The following is a 19,853-nucleotide window of genomic DNA, read 5'->3' as shown; positions in this document are numbered from 1 at the left end:
CTTCCGATGCTTCTTCGTTTTTGGCCTCGGAAATTGGTCGCCTGGACGGACTTTATTTAATAGGAGCGCTTGCACTAAGTCACGGCCACGTGTCCCTATCCTCAATATCGTGGCCATTATAGCGACACACTGTTATGGCGATCATTTGGCTCGTCCGTCATTTATTGTGCACTTTCCATTTGTGCCGGAAAGACTATTAGAGTAGACTTCGGCCGTAGGACTTCAAGTCGCGCGGTTTGAAGCTTCGATTTAAGCAAGCCGGCTTGTCGTTAAAAAATTTCCACACGCGCACGCGCGCGCACATGCCGATTATTAAAGTTTAATTCAATGACGCATTGCGATTTAGGCACGTGCGATCCCTATTCGACCATTACCTCGTCGTCTAGTCGTATTTCTTTTTTTTTTTTTTTTTTTTTTTTTTCCTTTTTCTTTTTTTTTTAACGCATCATTTATATGCCACAAATAGCATCCAAAGACGTCTAATGAGACAATTCTGAGCTTTCTTTTCGCGCCTCAACATTAAGGTCTCTCAACTTTCTCCAATCGAGAGATAATGAGTTCGAAAAGAAAATTCATTACCCGTTTTATTGTTAATCACATTAATGTGATGCAATCACCTGTAATTACTAGCCAGAAACGAGCGATTAATGTGAGGCATTATCAACATGCTGATTACTATATTACATGTGCTAATGGGTGGTACATGAAAATGTTCCGTGAACATTGTTAATAGAGCCGAGGTATCATGCCTTTGGTATTTTATTCCATTAAATTTTCAAATTACATGCCCATATTAGCTTATTTATTATAATGCAACAATTCAGTTTTGTTTTTTTTTATTGCCCAATTAAGGTAGGTTGGAAGAGCTACGTATAAAAATACAAGAATTTTTAAATATCTACGCTCGTCATTCAAATTATTACTTCACATTTATTCAAATGCTTATTAGTATTAATAAATTGTTTCGTGAGTCAAATTTACTAGTTTCTAATTGCGGAGGCTCTACGATGCATCCATTCGCATAATATTTGCTAATACGAAAAACAATTTACATTGCTCGGTAAAACTATTTTTACTAAACTTGCCATATTTCGCCATTTTCCTTCGACTAATGCAATTGTTCGTTACTTTAAAGCATTAACGCTATTAACAGAAAAATTCGATTAGGCGAAAAATTAAAATATCTAATGAACCATCAATTAAAAAGTTTACTTTAAGCTTTATGAAAATATCTTATTTCTAATAAATATATCCCGTCATTATTTACAAATCCAAGTTATGGAAAACTCGACGCTTATTGTTAAAAATACTTAATGTTAAAAATAATATCTCGTCATGAATATTCAAATTTCCCAATAAAAATTTTTCTTATCGTATGTATTTAGACATGTAATATAATTATTATTATACTACGAAAAATACTAGTCACATTGTTTATGTTTATGTTATATTTAATTGGATTCAAAAATAAATTCTGCTTAGAATCGTCACAGAGTCTTACATCCTAATCAACTAGAAACTAGAAATTAATTTAATTAAAAAAAAAAATTTAATTTATTCAATAATAAAAAAAAGTTTTTCTTTCAAGAAACAACAATGTTTCAACCGTCAATTATTTCATTACAATCAGACTTTAAATCAATGTTATAATTTTTCTTTACATTTTCCATTATAATTTTTACAATTAATAAAAAATTCTATTACTCATGTCTATTCGATACGAATCTATTGAATATTGAAATTTCTGTAATTTTCGTGTAAATTCTATTTTGAAATTTATTTCTCATTTCAACATTTGTAAATAATTTTCTATATTTGTGTGTGCGCGCGCGCGCGCGTAATACCTCGAAATAAAATTAATAAAAAAAATCTTATATAAGATCAAATATTAAACTATACTTACTTGAGTGTACACTTTTTTTTTCGTAGGTTACAACAATTGGACCAAATGCTTCATTCACTATTGTTTTTGGTGACTTTTTAGAAGGAACTAATCAAGCTGGTTCCGTTACTACAATGTTAAATTCGTTATTTAATATAAGTTATTCCCTAGCAGGTAAGTCTTATTCGCAAATAATAAAAATAATTTATAATTAAAACGAACTAATACTTTCGTTCACCATTGAGAATTAATATTTTTCAATATTTTTTTTTGTTTTATTACGAATATATTAATGTTGTAACTAGATCATTGTATAATTTTAAAAATAATATATATAAAAAATAATTCAATATTTAAAGTAATATCATCTAGTAATTTACAGACAATAAAGTCAATTACATGTTAAATATAATATTCACAATTGGATCGAATTATTCGATAGACTAAAACAAATTAAAAATCCACATTCTTATATAATATATAACAATGTAAAAAGGGGGGGGGGGAATGTTAATTTTTATTAAATTGATTTTATTATTATTGACCCGGCAATTATTATATTAAAATTGTTTTAATACGATACTTATAATCCAATGCTAGAAAACAATTCAATTTTCAATTAGAATATTCGAGTTTGGATGAAAATTATTTGTAAATTTCAAAATTATTAATGAAGTATAAATGATCCATTGAAACTATTTTAGCATTGTAAATGCAATTTGAAATATCTTTTAAAAGTAATATTAATTCTGTCAATATTACAAAATATAATTTTTATAGAATGTTAATTAGCCATGTGCATGGGCGTGAGAAAAATATAAACCTCCGCAAATATTATATACATTTTAAAGTATAATTATATTGACTTGATAATCAAATTTACAAATACTAACTAATTCTTATATTTTCGTTAAATTAGACTTCGTATTCAAAACAAAAAAATCTTAATATATATTGCAAAGACAGTTTCTAGCGTTACATCAAATATTTCTTACATTAAATATTGATGAATAATAAGACTTAAGGATCGTTAATTTATATGAATGTACATCGATTAGCGGCACTTCTGCTTAATTATTCGATATATAATATTATTACAGCATTCGATCAAAAACTTTCCTTAATTATTTTCAAACTGTGCCACATGATTTGATATTAAGATTTATTTATCATAAACTGAGAATTTCTTATACGTCATGTCACAAATAACCTGCAGTAATTCATCGGTATTTAAAGATGTCGTAAAAAAGGCTCATAATGCTACCGTCGACCTCTTCCTATCTCATTTACTTTTCGCACAGACGAGAAAATATTAATAAGCACATTCAATATTTACAACGCGAATCTATACTGCGTATTATCAAGATAAGCCAGTCTTTCAATTTAATTATCGAATCACACCTGGAGGTAATCGAAATTCTTTGTAATTATACGATGAATACGAAAAATATATATTCGGAAATTACGCGCCAATTTGTAATAAAATTCATTAGAAAATTCTCCGATAACATTATATATGTTTTTTAATATGTAATCTTGAGCTTAAGATATGCTTTTAATTCTTATGTTTAATCATTCATTTGCACTTTAAAGCTTTATAAATATGAAAATAATCTATATATTTATTGTATATCAAAGTATATTCTAAAATTATTCTAAAATTTATTTATATTAGAAATAAAGTCATGTCAATTAAATTCATATTTTTCAATTATTAATGAATGGCGATTAACAAGAGTCTAACATTTGATTTTTCTTATATTTCAATTTCTTATCGGCTATTTGTGTCGAATGCGTATTTTTATTAATTCACACAAATGATTAAAACGATGTATTTTTTTAATCTCAATTCCTAAAGTCTTACTACAAAATAGTATCTATATAATAATAATATATATAATAATATATAATATATAATAATAGTATATAATAAGAACTTATTATACGAAGCACATTCATTTCTAAATAGATCGTAACATTATTAAATCCAAAAACATTATACATTTAACACGCATGTTTATCTTTTGGGCAAAAATCTTACTTACATAATCGTACTTTTTACTTTCTTTATTTTGTGTATTTCAAAATTATTAAATAAATCTGTATAGGATTTCAATTGTAGCCACCTTCTCTGATGCTCGATAAAAATAAAAAAAAAAAAAAAAAAAAAAAAAAAAAAATTCTAAAGAAAACATTAAAGAATTAATAACTGTTATACAGTACAAAACTGATTAAAACAAAAAAAAAAAACAAAAACAGTAACAATAAATCTATGCAAAAGTAATTGAAATAAGTCATAATTAAACATATAATTTTGTTAGAGATATTTCGTGATAATAAATGGAAAACTTTCCTGATGCAAATCTATAATTTCCTACTGTAAATGAAAAACAGTTATTCATACAAATATAATAATCTTTATGATTTCGATGAAATTGTTTTTATCAGTATTATCTTATAATTATTGTATTCATTGATAACTGATCACTGACAAACTAATTATAATTTATAATACATTAGTAGGCATAATAGTGAGAATTATTGTAATAGTAATACTATAAGTAAATGCTCTATTCATAATAGTGATGTTTGCTAGTCCAGAATCATAAATGTTTAACTTATTATATTAAAAATCTACATTAACTATATTAAATATATCCATATTATTTATAAAAATCTGAAGAATATTTGTATTGAATTATCTATTTGTTTCTTTTATTACTTTAATTGATATTAGTAAGGCCGGGAATAATTGTTTTAGATACATTTTTACCAAATTTTTTAAATAATTCAAATTACATATATCATTATCATTTATTGTATATTTAATTTAGGTTTGGTAACAAGTCCTCTGTTGAAGCAGTTCTCTATGAGATCAGTCGGCGTCATAGGCGCCATACTTTTTTCAGTGCCAAACGTTATGATGGCGTTCGTTCATCAGGTTCTAGAAATGGCTGTGATTTTCTTCCTTCAAGGAATTGGTCTAGGACTAATGTTTACGATATGCAACACCAACTTTAATGCCTATTTCGATAAGAAGAGGTCGATGGTATTAAATGAATAACATATGCACATGCCATTAGAAACCATTCATCCATTCGTCCGCAATTATAATATATTTTACTGGATCATTGCAATTCATAAGAGACTACTCGTTATTTTGAAGGAAATACTTAATAAGAAGAAGTTTTGATAGAAAATCATAATTGGAGAGCTTTAAATATTAGCTGCCACTCAATAAGATATTTATTGTGGTATGACAAACATTTATGTTTACATTTTATTCGATACTCGATAACTTTAATATCCATGATCCAAACATTCAAGAACGTGTTTCTTTCTATTTTTTTTTTGTTTTTTTTTTGTTTTTTGTTTTTTTGTTTTTGTTTTTTGTTTTTGTTTTTTTTTTTAATATAAGAATTTAAGCAATTTACAGGAATTTTGAGGCCCCACTATGTTGCATATAAATAATCAATATTTTTAGGTCAAAGAAACCATGATTCAATCGATCAATAAGCTAATCTAATGATTCTAAAACTAAAATAAACTCATTTTCATTTATTTTAATTAGCAATCATTGAAGCGTTGGTAATGTGCACAATTTAAAATTATTCGTCTAAATGTCATTATAAAAATCATTGCAAAAGGTACATAAATAGTTGTGAGTGAAATGCATTAATCAATTTTTATTAGGTTATGGGCATATCGCAGGCCGTGGTTGGCCTGGGAGGAATCGTATATCCAACTGGTATTGAACTTATGATGGAGGAGTACGGTTTTAGAGGTGAGCTCTCTTGGATCTTATAATTGGCGGACGATCGAGTCACATAATAGTAATCGCGGCATTGCCATCTTATCAAGCGTCCATTGAAAATATTTGAATTAACAATCGCTGCTGGCGTATACATTAGTGTGAATAAAGCATAATGACACACATGTTTCACGAAATGACGAAATTCTTTGTATACTTTCTTCGAGAATGTCAATAATAGTCATTCGATTGTTTATTCTATTGCTAATAAGATTATTAATATAACTAAAAATAAATATGTTGACAAGATTCTTAAGTAATTTTAAATTTATCATTGAATATAGATAAATTGAATATGCATTTCATATATATAAGTCGATTATACCTTGTGTAGTTATATATATATATATATATATATATATATGAGATTGTGTGCCAATCAATATTGTCGTCATAAATACAATACAATACATAAGTTTATCGGCATAACAATGTAAAAAGTATTTTCAGACAAATATAAATTTAAATAATAATCTACTATTATATGCATATTCAGTATTAAACTATTTATAATTAAATTACATTTCTCGATTGTCGATTCATAAATCAGTGGGCCAAAACAAAGATTGGAAAACTTAAATGAAAATTATAGGGACGGCAGCAATTCTAGGTGCATTAAGTCTTCATTGTATCTCGGCAATGGCACTAATGCGACCACCGTCAAACTGGAAGGCGAAATTTCGAAATAAAAAGTCGATTAAAGATAACGAGCAGTTGGATCAGACAAAAAAGCTATTAGTACCTGAAAATTCCCAGCCAGGACCACGTGAAATTAAAGTTCTTAAGAGGGGCGAAAAATGGAACAGCTGTAGAAGTTTACAAGATGATGATAGGAATAAAAATCTAGATCTGGTAATTATTATCTTTTGTATATGAATATTATGAATATTTATAGGTGAGGTGTATATTAAAATATATTTTCACAAATGTTTATTCCTTACATTTTTAAATATAGCCAATAAGAACCTGTATTTTTACTTTATTATCATAGCAATAAATTTTAACAGAATATGACTGTTTTATTTGGAAATTACATTAAAATAAAATTTATGCTTTAAAGCAGCTCAAATTATAATTTTTTTACTTATCTGAAAAATTCTAATATTGCAGCAATTCAAGTTACTTTATAATCAAATTTTCCGAGACATTATTTATTTTCAATTTATCATACACTTGAAGTAGGCCCCATTTTACCGTCTTATGAACATTATTATTGTAACATTTAATTAGTGCAAGCATATTTGCTTGTAATGTCTGAAAAATGTCTTTTCTAAATAACAAATAAAAATAATACAAAAATTTATAATTACATGTCGTCAAGATGTATATCAACTTGCATAACATCTACATTGACATATATCGATATACATACAAACTTTGATTTTTTTTTTTTTTTATCATTAATGTTTCATTTTTAATTGACAGAATTCAAATTTATCAATACAGCTGCATTATTAATTAAAAATTACATAATTAAGCGGAAAACTATTAAGCGATAGCACTTATAAAACATCCATTATAAAATATATAGAATCAGGACTCTTTGACTTACATAATTATGTAAATGCAATAAAACATAACAAATTTCACTCGAAAGATGTTTCGCCGCTAATTTTTATAATTTCATTTTTTAAAAAACATATTTTCCTTCTGCTGAAAAAATTAAACATTTAATCAATAATGTCGATATATTTTATGCATATAAATATAAAATTTTACCGTCACCAAAAATCATCTTATTATAATTTAAAAATAAAATGTACAGAGTATATCGATATTATTATCGATAAATGTTAAAGCTTAAATAAAAGCATCTCGAAGCTTATTTTACAAAGAGAAGATAACGGGCGTTTATAATTCACGCTTCGATCGCCGTGAGAATAAAATCGTTAACGCTTAAAACACGTAGCTTACGAGTTTTGAAAATTCTTGAAAATTGATGCTATCTTTATTTCGTTATGAAAGCCATTTTCTTTAAAATCAACTTTAACCTTTTTTTTTCTCGAAATTTTTGATTAATCCTACTTTTGCGAATTAACGGCGAATTTTCAATACGATAGAATGCGCATTTTAAAATACATAGTTTCGACGACGATTGTCTTATGTAACAAAGACTTTAGAAATGCTGGAAAGCCTAGACGAGAACAAGCCCTACAAAAAAACCAATCAACTCGTATGTAAACAGAGCTCAAACATCCCCTTTGAAATTGTGAATTTTCAAAAGACGCCTGAAGTAAGGGTTGCTTCAGTTACGGATGTACAAAGTGGTGTTTACCGGGGGCGCAGCAAGTCGCTGTTGGTCAGCGGCTGGTCCGACTGGAGCAGATCGCGCAAAAATGTCCTCATGACAGGATTCACATCCTCGAGCCTGACGAATCTCCGCGTGCAGCCCGGCACCGAGACCCTTAACAACGCGGTTATGCAGTTGAGGCGCGCCCCCACCAATACCATAGCCGAGGTCGAACAGGACAGCGAGGCCGCTATGATCGAGGACATTAACCGGAAAACGCCGAGGGCCATCGGTTTAAGGTAAACAATGATCAACGGGGGAATCGAGAGTGATACCTAGGCTCTCGTATATCACACTCGAATCGTTCCACATTACTCGAATTCTTAACGGCATTGGCATCGTAGCTCTAGCTGCTCACGAGGAACGAATCATTATTATTATTATCCCCAGGCCCGGATTATGGACCCGCGGATAAAGTAATGTAGCGGCGGATCGCTCAAGTCCCCGCGCGAGTCAATAGGGCAACGATTTCATTTTCATTTTCAGGAATCGTCGCCTACTGGACAACCTCATTGATTTCTCCCTACTTAAGGACCGTCCCTTCCTCAACATGTGCTTGGGCATTAGCTTCGTATTCACGAGCGACTTCACCTTCGCTGCCTTCTTGCCGTTGATGATGACCAGTCGCGGTTTCACGAAGGCTGACGCTGCCCTCGCCATAACCGCCTCTGCGAGCGCCGAGCTCGTCTCGCGAATCTGTCTCGCCATATTCACGATATTCGTCGACGCCAGACCCAAGATGATCTTCTTTGTCGCCATGATCGGCATGACTCTCGCTAAGCTCGGTACGTTGTTCGACTTATATATAAAATTAATTGATTCCACGGTCGTTTGTTGCCGTTAGTGCACGCGATAGCGATTGTTTGCCCGATGATTAGCTAATTGACAGGACCCGATGTGCGTCCAATGTATTTGCATATTTGTCTTATTCACGTTTCGATTGCACGCCGAACGTACTTATTTGTCATTTAAAGAATTTCAAGCTTCGAAAATATTCCAAACGTTAAAATTTACATACGCGAATTATCTTATCGTCGTGCATGTTATAATCGACCTTTATCGCCATCCACAATTTGTATAATTACATAACTTATTTTCATTGGAATATTGTTACGAGGAATACATTATCGTCACATAACTATACAAAATTTGATAAAATAATTATTTAACTGTACGTTATGAATTCGTGTCTTATCTCATCAATATACATAATATGCTACATAATAGTATGATTAATTGTTTTAATGCACTCTCACGATGGATTATTTTTACGATACAACATTTACCAATTTAAATGTAATGTACAAGAATAAAATTATAGATTATAGATGGAAAAAATATTTACAAACATCGTTCTAGTCAAATAACATTACCCACACTCACACCCACGCGCACACACGCGGATGTATATATATATATATATTATATATATATATATATAGAGAGAGAGAGAGAGAGTATAGAAATTCTTTTATATCTTTAAAATTTGACACTAATGATAAGAATTCGATCAGCTAAAATCGCATCGTATAAATCCATAGATAATTATAATATTATAAAAGATTTCGTCTTAAAGTTATGTTAGAATGAAATTCATAAAAGTAAATGGAATGTTCAAGAGAATGTGAATTGAAATTTAAATTATTAGAATATCGCCGATAATGAAAATGACAATTGCACAAATACATGGATGCTCTTTCTTCGAGCGATATTAAGCTGGTAAATTATAAGTGATCGCTAAACGAGGTTCGCTCGTGCAATTAAACCCCAGACTGCACCTCTTTCATAATGATCCCTTTCTATCTCTCTCTCTCTCTCTCTCTCTCTCTCTCTCTCTCTCTATCACTATCTTTCATACACTAACTGACTATCGCAAGCAAGACGGCCGGCCAACCGTCGCGCTTGTCCGCGCCCTTTCTCATCCGACCTTCGTCATCTTACAACCCCATTTGCGAGCAGGCTACCTCTACCTCGAGGACACGCTCACGGGCACGATGATAATGGTGGCGGCGATCGGGGCGGCGCGCTCTTGGCTCCTCGTGCCCCAACCACTTGTTGTCGTGGAGAACGTCAGTGTCGATCAGTTTGCCGCCGCATACGGCGTTTACGCAGTCGTCAGTGGCATCATCTCCGTGTTGTTCGGGCCGTTCGCCGGTAAGTATGCATCACTGCTGCGAGACTAGGAGTCGTGGAGGGTAGGTTGAGTCGCGAGTGCCTTTGGTGCTTTCTCTTCTGTCACGCTCGTAATTTCAGAGGGAGCGGGAAAGAAATTGGAATTTGATTTGGACAAAAGATTCCCATTCGGGTTCGAATGCTCTCTCTTTCTCTCTCTCTCTCTTTTTCTATCTCTCTCTCTCTCTCTCTCTCTCTCTCTCTCTATCTTTCTCTCTATCTGATTAATCGTTTAGGGGGTAGTTTTCATTTTAACGGGGTAAGGGACATCGAACGATAAAAAAATCGAATGGAAAATCGAAGAAAGTCGAGCTGTTTCTGTAATCTTAAAAGCTTGTTTTGTTTTGGTAAGCTTCGGGATTATTTTGAATAAATTGTATTAACGTTTAATGCCTTGTTTGTGCCCATATCGGCCATCGATATTTGCGAAATTCCATTGCAGATATATCTCAAATATAATAAAAATCCACGATTATATGCAGCTTAACTGGAATGGATAATGTTACTTTTCATAAAATATATTCGTAGATTGATGTCTTTATAATGCAATGTTATTTATTTTAACTTGCAGTTTTTTTTTTCTTGTGTTTTTTTTTCTTTATCTCGCTAATTCTTTAAGCACAATCTCGATGATAATTGAATTTAATAAAATTTTCTTTCCAATAGGTCTTATAAAAGACTGGACCGACAGTTTTGTCGTCTGCCAAATTGTACTTTTAGTCATGAATGCTTTGTTTATTGTACCATGGGCCATGGAAATTATAATGACCAGTAAACAAACGAAAAGTGACGCGTAACGCGAATGAGCGAATCAGTGCGAAAGTGCAAGGAAGACTGCTGGACAAAATATAGAAGAATACCAAAAGTGAATTTGCTAAAATAGTTAAATTTACTCCGTTCGTTGACTTATCAATCCCGAATTTTAACAGATCTATACGTATTTGTATTTTATAGTGTAAAGTTTAAGCATAAATTTTAAATGGTGTGTAATTCATTCTTTAGTTGGCATAATTTTTTGGACTTTGACCGTTGCTAACTTATTACACTACTCTGTAATAAATGACATTTCATAAAACTTTCTTATAATTAATTCAATTTTTTATAAAATATTTGTAAAAAAATATTTGCAAATAAAATTGTTAAAATGTATAAGATGTAACGATATTTTTATTTAAATAACAATACTTAAGCTGTCATTAAATGTTTTGAGTAATTTCAATTTTGATCAATTTTTACTTTGAAAATTAAAAAATCCATACGAAGAGTCGGGTGATTACAACCCAAAGTTGTTAATTCCAAACTTATTTCTCGATATCAATGATCACTAACAAAGAATAAAAAAAAATTATTTCTTTTTATGATGTAAATGGAACGTGCACGATCCGTATTATTTAATATATTATGTCAATTATTATCATACAATAAACTATACAATATTACTCGATTTGCATTTTATGTATATTTTGATATACAGTTGGTGAATAACTGAAAACAATAGCGACAAATATTATTCTTTTGATATTTTAATAGTAATTAAGGAGACTCTAATTATACAAGCTTAAATGTAAATTTATAATGAAATATAATTAGAATTTACACAATCACAATTATAATATACGAATTTATATATATATATATATATATATATATATATATATATATATATATATTACAGAGCTATATTTACAGAGCAACATTACGAGATAATAATTTTGTTTCGTGGCTCAATTTTGATATTAAATCCATCAGATCTCTTTAAAATTATGTCCACTTGCAGCTTAAAATCTTTTTCCGTTAGATCTGAAAAAACCTGGTAGTTTCGCAAAAACGTCGATATTAAAACCTTCAGCTTCAGCATTGCATATTTACGACCAACGCAAGACCTTAACAGTAGAAAAATATATTGTTTTTAAACATTTTATTTACTTAATTGAAATGAAAAGATATTTTCCGCTATTTAAGTATACTCAATATATATATATATATACATATATATATGTATATATGCAGCAATGAAAACAATAAGTTAAGGTGACGAAATTTTGAAATAAAAATTAAAAATACATATTCAGACAGTAAATAAGAAAATAATATAAATAGGAAAATAATATATTTTAACATCATGCTTTCATGACATACAATAGATAAGAAAAAAATTAACGAACCTTGGACCTGCGCTGAATGGAATATAAGCATAATAATGCCTGTCTTGCATATTTTCTGGCAGGAAATTATCAGGATTAAAAACATCGGGATTCGCGTAATATTTTTCCTGTCTGTGAATTTTATACTGTGGTATAACAATGGTGGAACCTGACGGTACCACATAATTGCCAGACACTGAAAAGTAAATTCGAATGAACTAAGAAGCTTGTTCAAATAATTTAATAAAAAAGTTATTAAGTTTAAAAATGTTTTGAAATACAAAAAGAAAAAGAAAAGCTTAATAATGTTTAAAAAAAAAAAAAAAAAAAAAAAAAAAATTTTTTTCGAATTTATGCCAAAACTAATAATTACGCTAATGAATGCATGTAGTAATTAATCATCACAGCCCTTCTTACCCAATTGGACGTCATGTTTTAACTGTCTGGCGATGATTGGAACGGGTGGAAAGAGTCTTAAAGTTTCTAGGATAACCCTTTCGAGATATTTCATTTCGACGGTGTCTTGGAAAGTGCACGGCCTATCGGAACCTTGAAATATTTCATTTAACTCTTCCATTACTCGAACCTAAAAAAAAATGCAATTTGTTAGAACATTGTGAATGGAAATTTTATTAAATTCGAATTTCAAATAGAAATAAATAACTAATTATATAAAATATAATACACAATATGTAAGACTTTTTTAATATTACATTCTATATGAATTTTAGCATATTTTTCATATTCCTTAAATGATAAATATGTGAACGGGAATAGACGGATGTAAACAAAAATAAACAGCTCAAATTTTTTTAAAATTAGACAAACGATAATTTGGGCAAATGTAGACAAATGAATAGTAATTACTACCTGTATATCCTGATGAATTCCTAGTAATGAAAGTACAAAACTTGAACCAGCTGCCGTTGTATCATGTCCCTAAGACATAAAAATTGTTAATTTCATTTCCAAAATAATTAATGAATCTTAACCTATAATCCAAAAAGTTTTTAATAACCTCGAACATAATGGTATCGACTTCTTCCTTAATTTCTTCATCAGTCAAATGCTCGCCATTTCTCTTCATTTCCAACATTAAATCCAAAAAGGCGAGTCTTTTTTTCTCTCCTGAATAAACATATGCTTTTTTTTAATTAATTTAAAATCCTAAATCATGTGGAATTTAATATGATTTTTGCTTATATCTTGTACTATTTGAATGTAAAACTGAAGCCACTAATTTGTAAACAAATACAATAAAATAGTGACAATTTCTAAAAATAAATAGAATTTTAGTATTAATTTAACAATAACGGAATATTTAGAGTAACGATTATGAGATGTTAATGTATTTTAATCATTATTTATTAATAATCAATATGTGGCAATAAATTAATTCGTATCAATTTCTAAATTCAATATGAAAATGGGAGAACAATTTTATATTACGATTGTAAACAATTTTTCACTAATTTTTATATTCGTTGTGTTAATTAAAATTAAACTTTTATTGACATGTAACTTAAAACTTAACGATAAATTAAAATAACCTAATTATTTGAAATGCAACCAGAATAAAACTCTAACAAAAAATATTATCATTTTTACATAGAATAAGATTCTTTGATTTTTGATAATATATAACTACTATATTCTGTTAACAATGAAATATAATTCATGGGAATAAATTATCAAATAAATGGAAATTTCAATAAATTTTTTAATAAATTTAACAAAATGATATGACTGACTGGTCGTTGGTTGATCTGTATGAAGTTATTGAACTCGCACATTTTGCTTGTCATAAATCTATTCTTAAACATTCACCTCGGAATTCTGTAATTATTTTTTTTTAATGCTCTGGTTACAACTACGGTTTAGTTATTTTTAAATATGATTCATAAATGTGATTTGTAGCATATTTCGAGAAGAGGTGCAACAGTTCTTTTTAAAAAATTTTATAAAAACTATAAAAAATATTCTTTGACTTATTATTTCAATAATTGAATATTACTATAATTTTTATAGTCAATTCTTTGTACAAGATTTTTACATGTAGGATAATTTACAAAAAAATAAAAAAAGTTTACGTACTAGATTTTAAATAAATAATTTATTATTATGATGTATTATTTGATTTTAGTTTAATTAAATCTTAATTAAATTTTCATTAATTATTTTACGTATTATTTTATTTAATATTCCATAAAATGATAAATATAATTAATATTTTATACTAATGACAATATTTATTTTAACAATTAACTATGTTTTTACACAGAGGTAACGAAGCTCCTCATTAAATAATTAATTTACTCTCAAAAAGTACCATCAGTCAATTCAACTACTTATAGACAAATATTAAAATATATTAACAAACTAATGATAAAAATTGTATCAATGATTTAACAACATTCTTGAATGACTATTCAACAAAAACTTATTAGATTATGAAATTAAAAAAAAAGAACTATTCTATAGTTGATTTAATAAAGTAATTGTTATAAAAATTCCAGTCTAAATAATTCGACAGAAATTTCATCAAATTCTACCAAGTAGTTGAAATTATTAAGTTTCTATTGTTACCTTTACAAATAAAGACCAACTTTACAACATTTTTTGTATTAAACATTTTGTACATTCATTATGTTATTAAAACAGAAAAAAAATTCATTATTAAACAATTGTTGTGATATTTTATGAAATTTCTAAATATCTAAATAGCATGTATCTTATAATATGGATTAATAAACAAATATATACATAAAATATATTTAAAATATAGTATTTTTTATTTTTTTTTTATTTTTTAATTAAATATGAATATTGCTTCAAAATTATAAATAGGCATTATTGATAAAATTCTGAATTATTTATCCAATAGAAATAAGGATTAGCATTTTCTTAAATCAGTGAAACCTTAATAATTACTCTTTTAATGAACCTTTAGCAAATAAATAATAATCGAGCGCTATTTTGAAAATAATTATAATAGACTTTTTTAGGCTCACCAACGTCATTATCATCGATTTCATCGAGATCATCCCTAACGTATCGAATCTTCTGCTCCTTGGGTTCCGTTACTGCCGTCATGATCTTTTTAGTTTTTGTCTCCTGCAACCTCGTGTCTGTTGCCTCCCCATTCTCCTTCACCTCCTCTTTGCGCTTTTTGATGATGCGCTTCGTGAGTCCGTGAATGATGTCGAGATACTTTTGCTGCTCCTTAGCGTACGAACTAAATTGAAAAAGAGCATCGAGTCGCAATAGTAGATTGTAATGCCTCTGATGTATGATGTTGCACATGCTACAAAGAGTAAATAAACGCACTTCTATTATTAAAATATTATATTCGTGATAGAAGGTAAATAAATATTCATTATGTTTCAATTACTTCCGAAACTACATAAATATTTTACCTCGTCAAATTTTGAAACATTAACATTTGTAAATAATACTTTTTGAAATAAACGAAATGCACCGTTTGGAAATTATTTCAACTATAATTATCACGTTATGTAATGGCTATTTGAATTAAATGCCTATTGTTTTATATTTATAATAAATATAAAGCTAACGTTGATTTATCAAAATATGAATAAAACTTCAGTTTTATTGTTTTCAATAACAATTTCAATAACAATTCAATAACAATGAAAACAGAGTTTTCAATACTGCCAATTAATATGTTTTCTAATAAAAAATTGACCAACTATACTTAAAGGAAATTATTGATTAATTAAGATTGTATGAAACAGGCTGGTGAACAGATCATTTTTTTCTATTGAAAATAAAATTACTTCTGTTAAATTTTACTTAAATACTAACAAATAAATAGTGATATTTAACGAGTCATTAAGAAAATAATACTAGATAAAGAAAAATGGAAAGCTTCTTGTATAATTATAAAGTTGCTTATTATTATTCGTAAAATACCTTTATATAAATATATATATCGTTTAAATTTATCAGTTGCTTTTCACGAGAGAAAAGTAATTGTAATCTTTAAGATAGCTCGATGTAATATGAAAATAGTAAAACATTATCAAAATTTCGTATTGCAACGAGTAAATAAAAATATTCTCTTAGTAAGCTTAATATATATCTAATTTTTAATCGACTACAATTGAATTTATAATGTAAAATATACACGTCATCGGCAACGTAACTCAGTCTTTATTATCGATGGATACTACGTACTCCATAACAGCGGATGCATATTCAAAGCTGCTCTTCTCCTTGGAAGTTCCTCTCACACCCATAGCTGTTTCCATAAGGATGTCGACGGTCACAGTGGACATATAATCGTGACAATCGAAGTCTCTTCCAACGTTATTCTTAAGCTTTTGCACGAGATCGATACTGTTCTCGTAAAAGAGCGGTACAAAGGACTTGAGGACACTGAGATGAAAAGTTGGCGCTATGAGCTTCCGGTGAATGCGCCACTTGTCGCCTGTGCTTATCAAAAGGCCCTCGCCCAACCATGGTGCAAAGAACCTTAATTCGTAATTAAGAGTTAAAATTCCTTAATGCAGTAGTACGGTAGCAACTTATTCTCTTTCTAATAATGCAATAATCAATTGTTTTGCAAATTTATGCTTACAGAGAGAAATAATTTGTCAACTGAATCTAAAGCGGACAATAGTAATATCATTGAATTACTTTACCTGCATTACATAAATTGATTTTATTTTAATATTCGTTTTTTAACGTTAAGATATTTTAACAAATGCGTGTAATGCGATACAATTTGCTTATTAAGTAATTTAACATTATAAATTTAAGCGCAATTTTCGTCAAACAAATTTCATTATTAGCATTTAAATAACGGAAAGACTTTATTTTATAAATCAGTATTTGATATTACGATATAAATAGATTTTTCTAGTTTTAACGAATTCTTTAATAAATTGATATATGTATATATATATGTATATATGTTTCGCATGCGCTCGAATAATTTTCTATTAATTAATAAGCGATTCACGCATTACAATGAAAGTTATGAAGATTATTGATTAAGATAATACTATAATAGATATTAAATTGTAAATAGATAAAAAAAATGAGCAATTTTTTTTTCCTTTCGTCGATTTCAATAATTGATATACAAAGAGCTAGTGAATAAGTAGTTGTACATTTCAAAAATATTAAAATACATATAATAATAATCCATTTAATACATCTATTTATTGGAAAATAAAAATTCACAATTTTTTCGTTACAATTTAAGTTATTTGTATATTCTTGCAAAATTATTATCATTAAGAACCTTACCATTCTAAGCCTGATAATGACATATTATATTATATAATATAAACATATTTCTTATATAAAAAGTAATATCTATTAACTGCATCTGTGAGTTTCTTTAAAAAGATTAATTTGTATTTTGAGCTTAAAAGACTTGCCTGTATTCGGGAGATTTATCAATATGCACTGGACTACTAAGAATAATTTCAACATCGCGTGCGTCTGAAAGGAAAACTATTAATTTAGGGCCGAAAAATACCCTCATCACATCTCCGTAAATGTCGTATTTCAGAGCTTCCGTTAGGGCGTCTTTAGGATCCACTCCAACAGCGAGAATGGCATTTCCGAAAAACGGAACAGTTTTCGGGCCTCAAATTAAAATATATTAATCATCAGTTCCCAAGCATATGTATTCAGTCATTGGAAGTATAGTTTTAATTAAAATCTAGCACAATATACGATGTCGAACGAAAAACTTTACTTCCTTACAATTATTGATAAAAATTTACAATTCAACATTTAACTCAAAGGCGGACGTTCTTAACAAAATTTATATTAATTCTTTTTTCTTGTTCTTTTTCATTTTTGTTGGATTTTACTGTTATTACACACAAATGCCTGAATTTTACTATTACATATAAATAATGTTTAACATATCAATATCGTTGGCTCACCTGGAAGTTTATTACCCATCTTGACGATTCGTGAGGTCTCTATGAAATAATGAGCAACAGCGAGTACCGTTGCAATTGTAATGAGAGACCAAAAAACTACCGGAGACAAATAGCCAAATGTATTTATGGGTACCGCTTCCATTTTTACCTCTACCAAAATAATCATTAATCATATTAATCATATTTCCACTATAATACGTGACTATTTTTATATTTAATTTATCATCCGAATAATGTTACATGAATATAGGGCATTAATTTGGCAACTTATTTTGATAATGACGATTAAGACTATTATTCAGTCGCTTAAAAATTACAGCTCTTCTTGCAAGATTTTTCTTTATGAGTAACGTAGTATTGTAATAATATTTATTTTTGTAAATGTTATAAGTTGAAAAAATAGTTATCTCTTTGAATATAATTTCTATAAATGACACAATAAAATGGTAAAGAGAATTTTTTTTTTTAAAGATTAAATGCCGAAGAACTTGTAAATAAAATAAATGACTTTTGCAATCAATTACAATTTTCATATAAAAACTTCGTAAATAATGTAAAAGGAATGGTTGTTTATTTAAGCAGTTTCATTGGCTTCGAGAGGAACAAGAGAATCTTATTTAAATATCCATTTGAGAGGTAAATTCCATGCCATTCAATATTCTTTGCCCTTACGTACCCCCGTAATAATGTCTAATTAATGAAATCTCACTGTAGCTGTCACTCGTGCACTTTGTAAAACAAGAAAATTGTGATAAACGACGCCGATGCCACTACACGCACTGCCGTTTACAATCGACGTTTCCGAAAGACGAACAACCACACACTTGTGACTGAGGTTCCGAGCGCGGAAGTTGCTCGGTCTTATAACAGGTGAAAATCCGAGGAAATATCACATGTCTGGGCCGTGACCTTAGCTTATGCATTCGATAATTTGCATAGTAAATTTTTGCATGCGTGTATGTAGGAAAGAAAAACGTAAATACGCCAGTCCTTCACTCCAGCAAAATTTTATTCATTAGAAACGAAAAGTTGGTGCTGCTTTCACTAGCGTTTTAACGATGTGTTAATTTTTATATGAATTGTAAAAAAAAAAAAAAAAAAAAAAAAAAAAAAAAGAGATCTTATTGCGACGATAATCATAATAGGAATACAATTTTAGTTCCAGATTATCGAAAAATATTCAATATTCCATGAAAATAAGACTATGACGATCGATATCCTAGTCGATCGTGTCTATTCTAAATAAATGTAGTTAACGCGCATTCGTGAAAATCAATTAAATTATCATATATAATGAATATCCTTAATTATTCTTAAGGATATCTTGATGATTTTGAAAAAACAATAAATAAAAAAAGTTGTTAAAATATTTAGCACAACTTTTTGTATTTTACTAAAATTTTTACATTTACAATATTTAAATAATCTACACAAACCAAAAAAAAAAATAGCATATAAATTAAATCTATTTTCTTTTAATTTACGAATCAAAAGAAGTAAAAAATGACTTTTGTCTTTTACGGGGTGGAGTTTGAATAGATTAATTTATTTAAAAGAAAAATAAGACGCCCCTTTAATAACGTGGAATCATTACATTAAATATATAAATTTTGAAAATATATATTAATGC

At 28.8% G+C, this 19,853-nt stretch overlaps 2 protein-coding genes across 2 annotated transcripts in view; one reads left to right on the top strand and one right to left on the bottom strand.

The window, feature by feature from the left end:
• Positions 1–11,243, top strand: part of LOC105365109 (monocarboxylate transporter 14) — a 12,472-nt gene extending 1,229 nt beyond the window's left edge. Inside the window, exons 2-9 of the mRNA XM_011503200.1 lie at positions 1,930–2,056; positions 4,717–4,931; positions 5,576–5,666; positions 6,286–6,545; positions 7,918–8,222; positions 8,470–8,768; positions 9,943–10,137; positions 10,822–11,243. Of these exons, the coding sequence (XP_011501502.1) occupies positions 1,930–2,056; positions 4,717–4,931; positions 5,576–5,666; positions 6,286–6,545; positions 7,918–8,222; positions 8,470–8,768; positions 9,943–10,137; positions 10,822–10,952 (1,623 nt within the window). The 3' untranslated portion in view covers positions 10,953–11,243. The remainder of the gene's footprint in view (positions 1–1,929; positions 2,057–4,716; positions 4,932–5,575; positions 5,667–6,285; positions 6,546–7,917; positions 8,223–8,469; positions 8,769–9,942; positions 10,138–10,821) is intronic.
• Positions 11,244–11,851: 608 nt separating this feature from the next.
• On the bottom strand, positions 11,852–18,377 carry LOC105365108 (cytochrome P450 4g15-like). Its single transcript, XM_011503199.1, has 9 exons — positions 18,224–18,377; positions 17,708–17,918; positions 16,497–16,793; positions 15,311–15,603; positions 13,318–13,427; positions 13,170–13,238; positions 12,717–12,885; positions 12,321–12,495; positions 11,852–12,038 (listed from the first exon to the last, which is right to left on the bottom strand). The coding sequence occupies exons 1-9, from the start codon at positions 18,363–18,365 to the stop codon at positions 11,852–11,854; spliced, it is 1,653 nt and encodes a 550-aa protein (XP_011501501.1). The 5' UTR covers positions 18,366–18,377.
• Between the last annotated feature and the right edge of the window lie 1,476 nt (positions 18,378–19,853).

The sequence above is a fragment of the Ceratosolen solmsi genome, unplaced genomic scaffold (genome assembly GCF_000503995.2).
Source record: "Ceratosolen solmsi marchali unplaced genomic scaffold, CerSol_1.0 scaffold45, whole genome shotgun sequence".
NCBI classification, from domain to species: Eukaryota; Metazoa; Arthropoda; class Insecta; order Hymenoptera; family Agaonidae; genus Ceratosolen; species Ceratosolen solmsi.
This window is presented reverse-complemented; position numbering and strand designations above follow the sequence as displayed.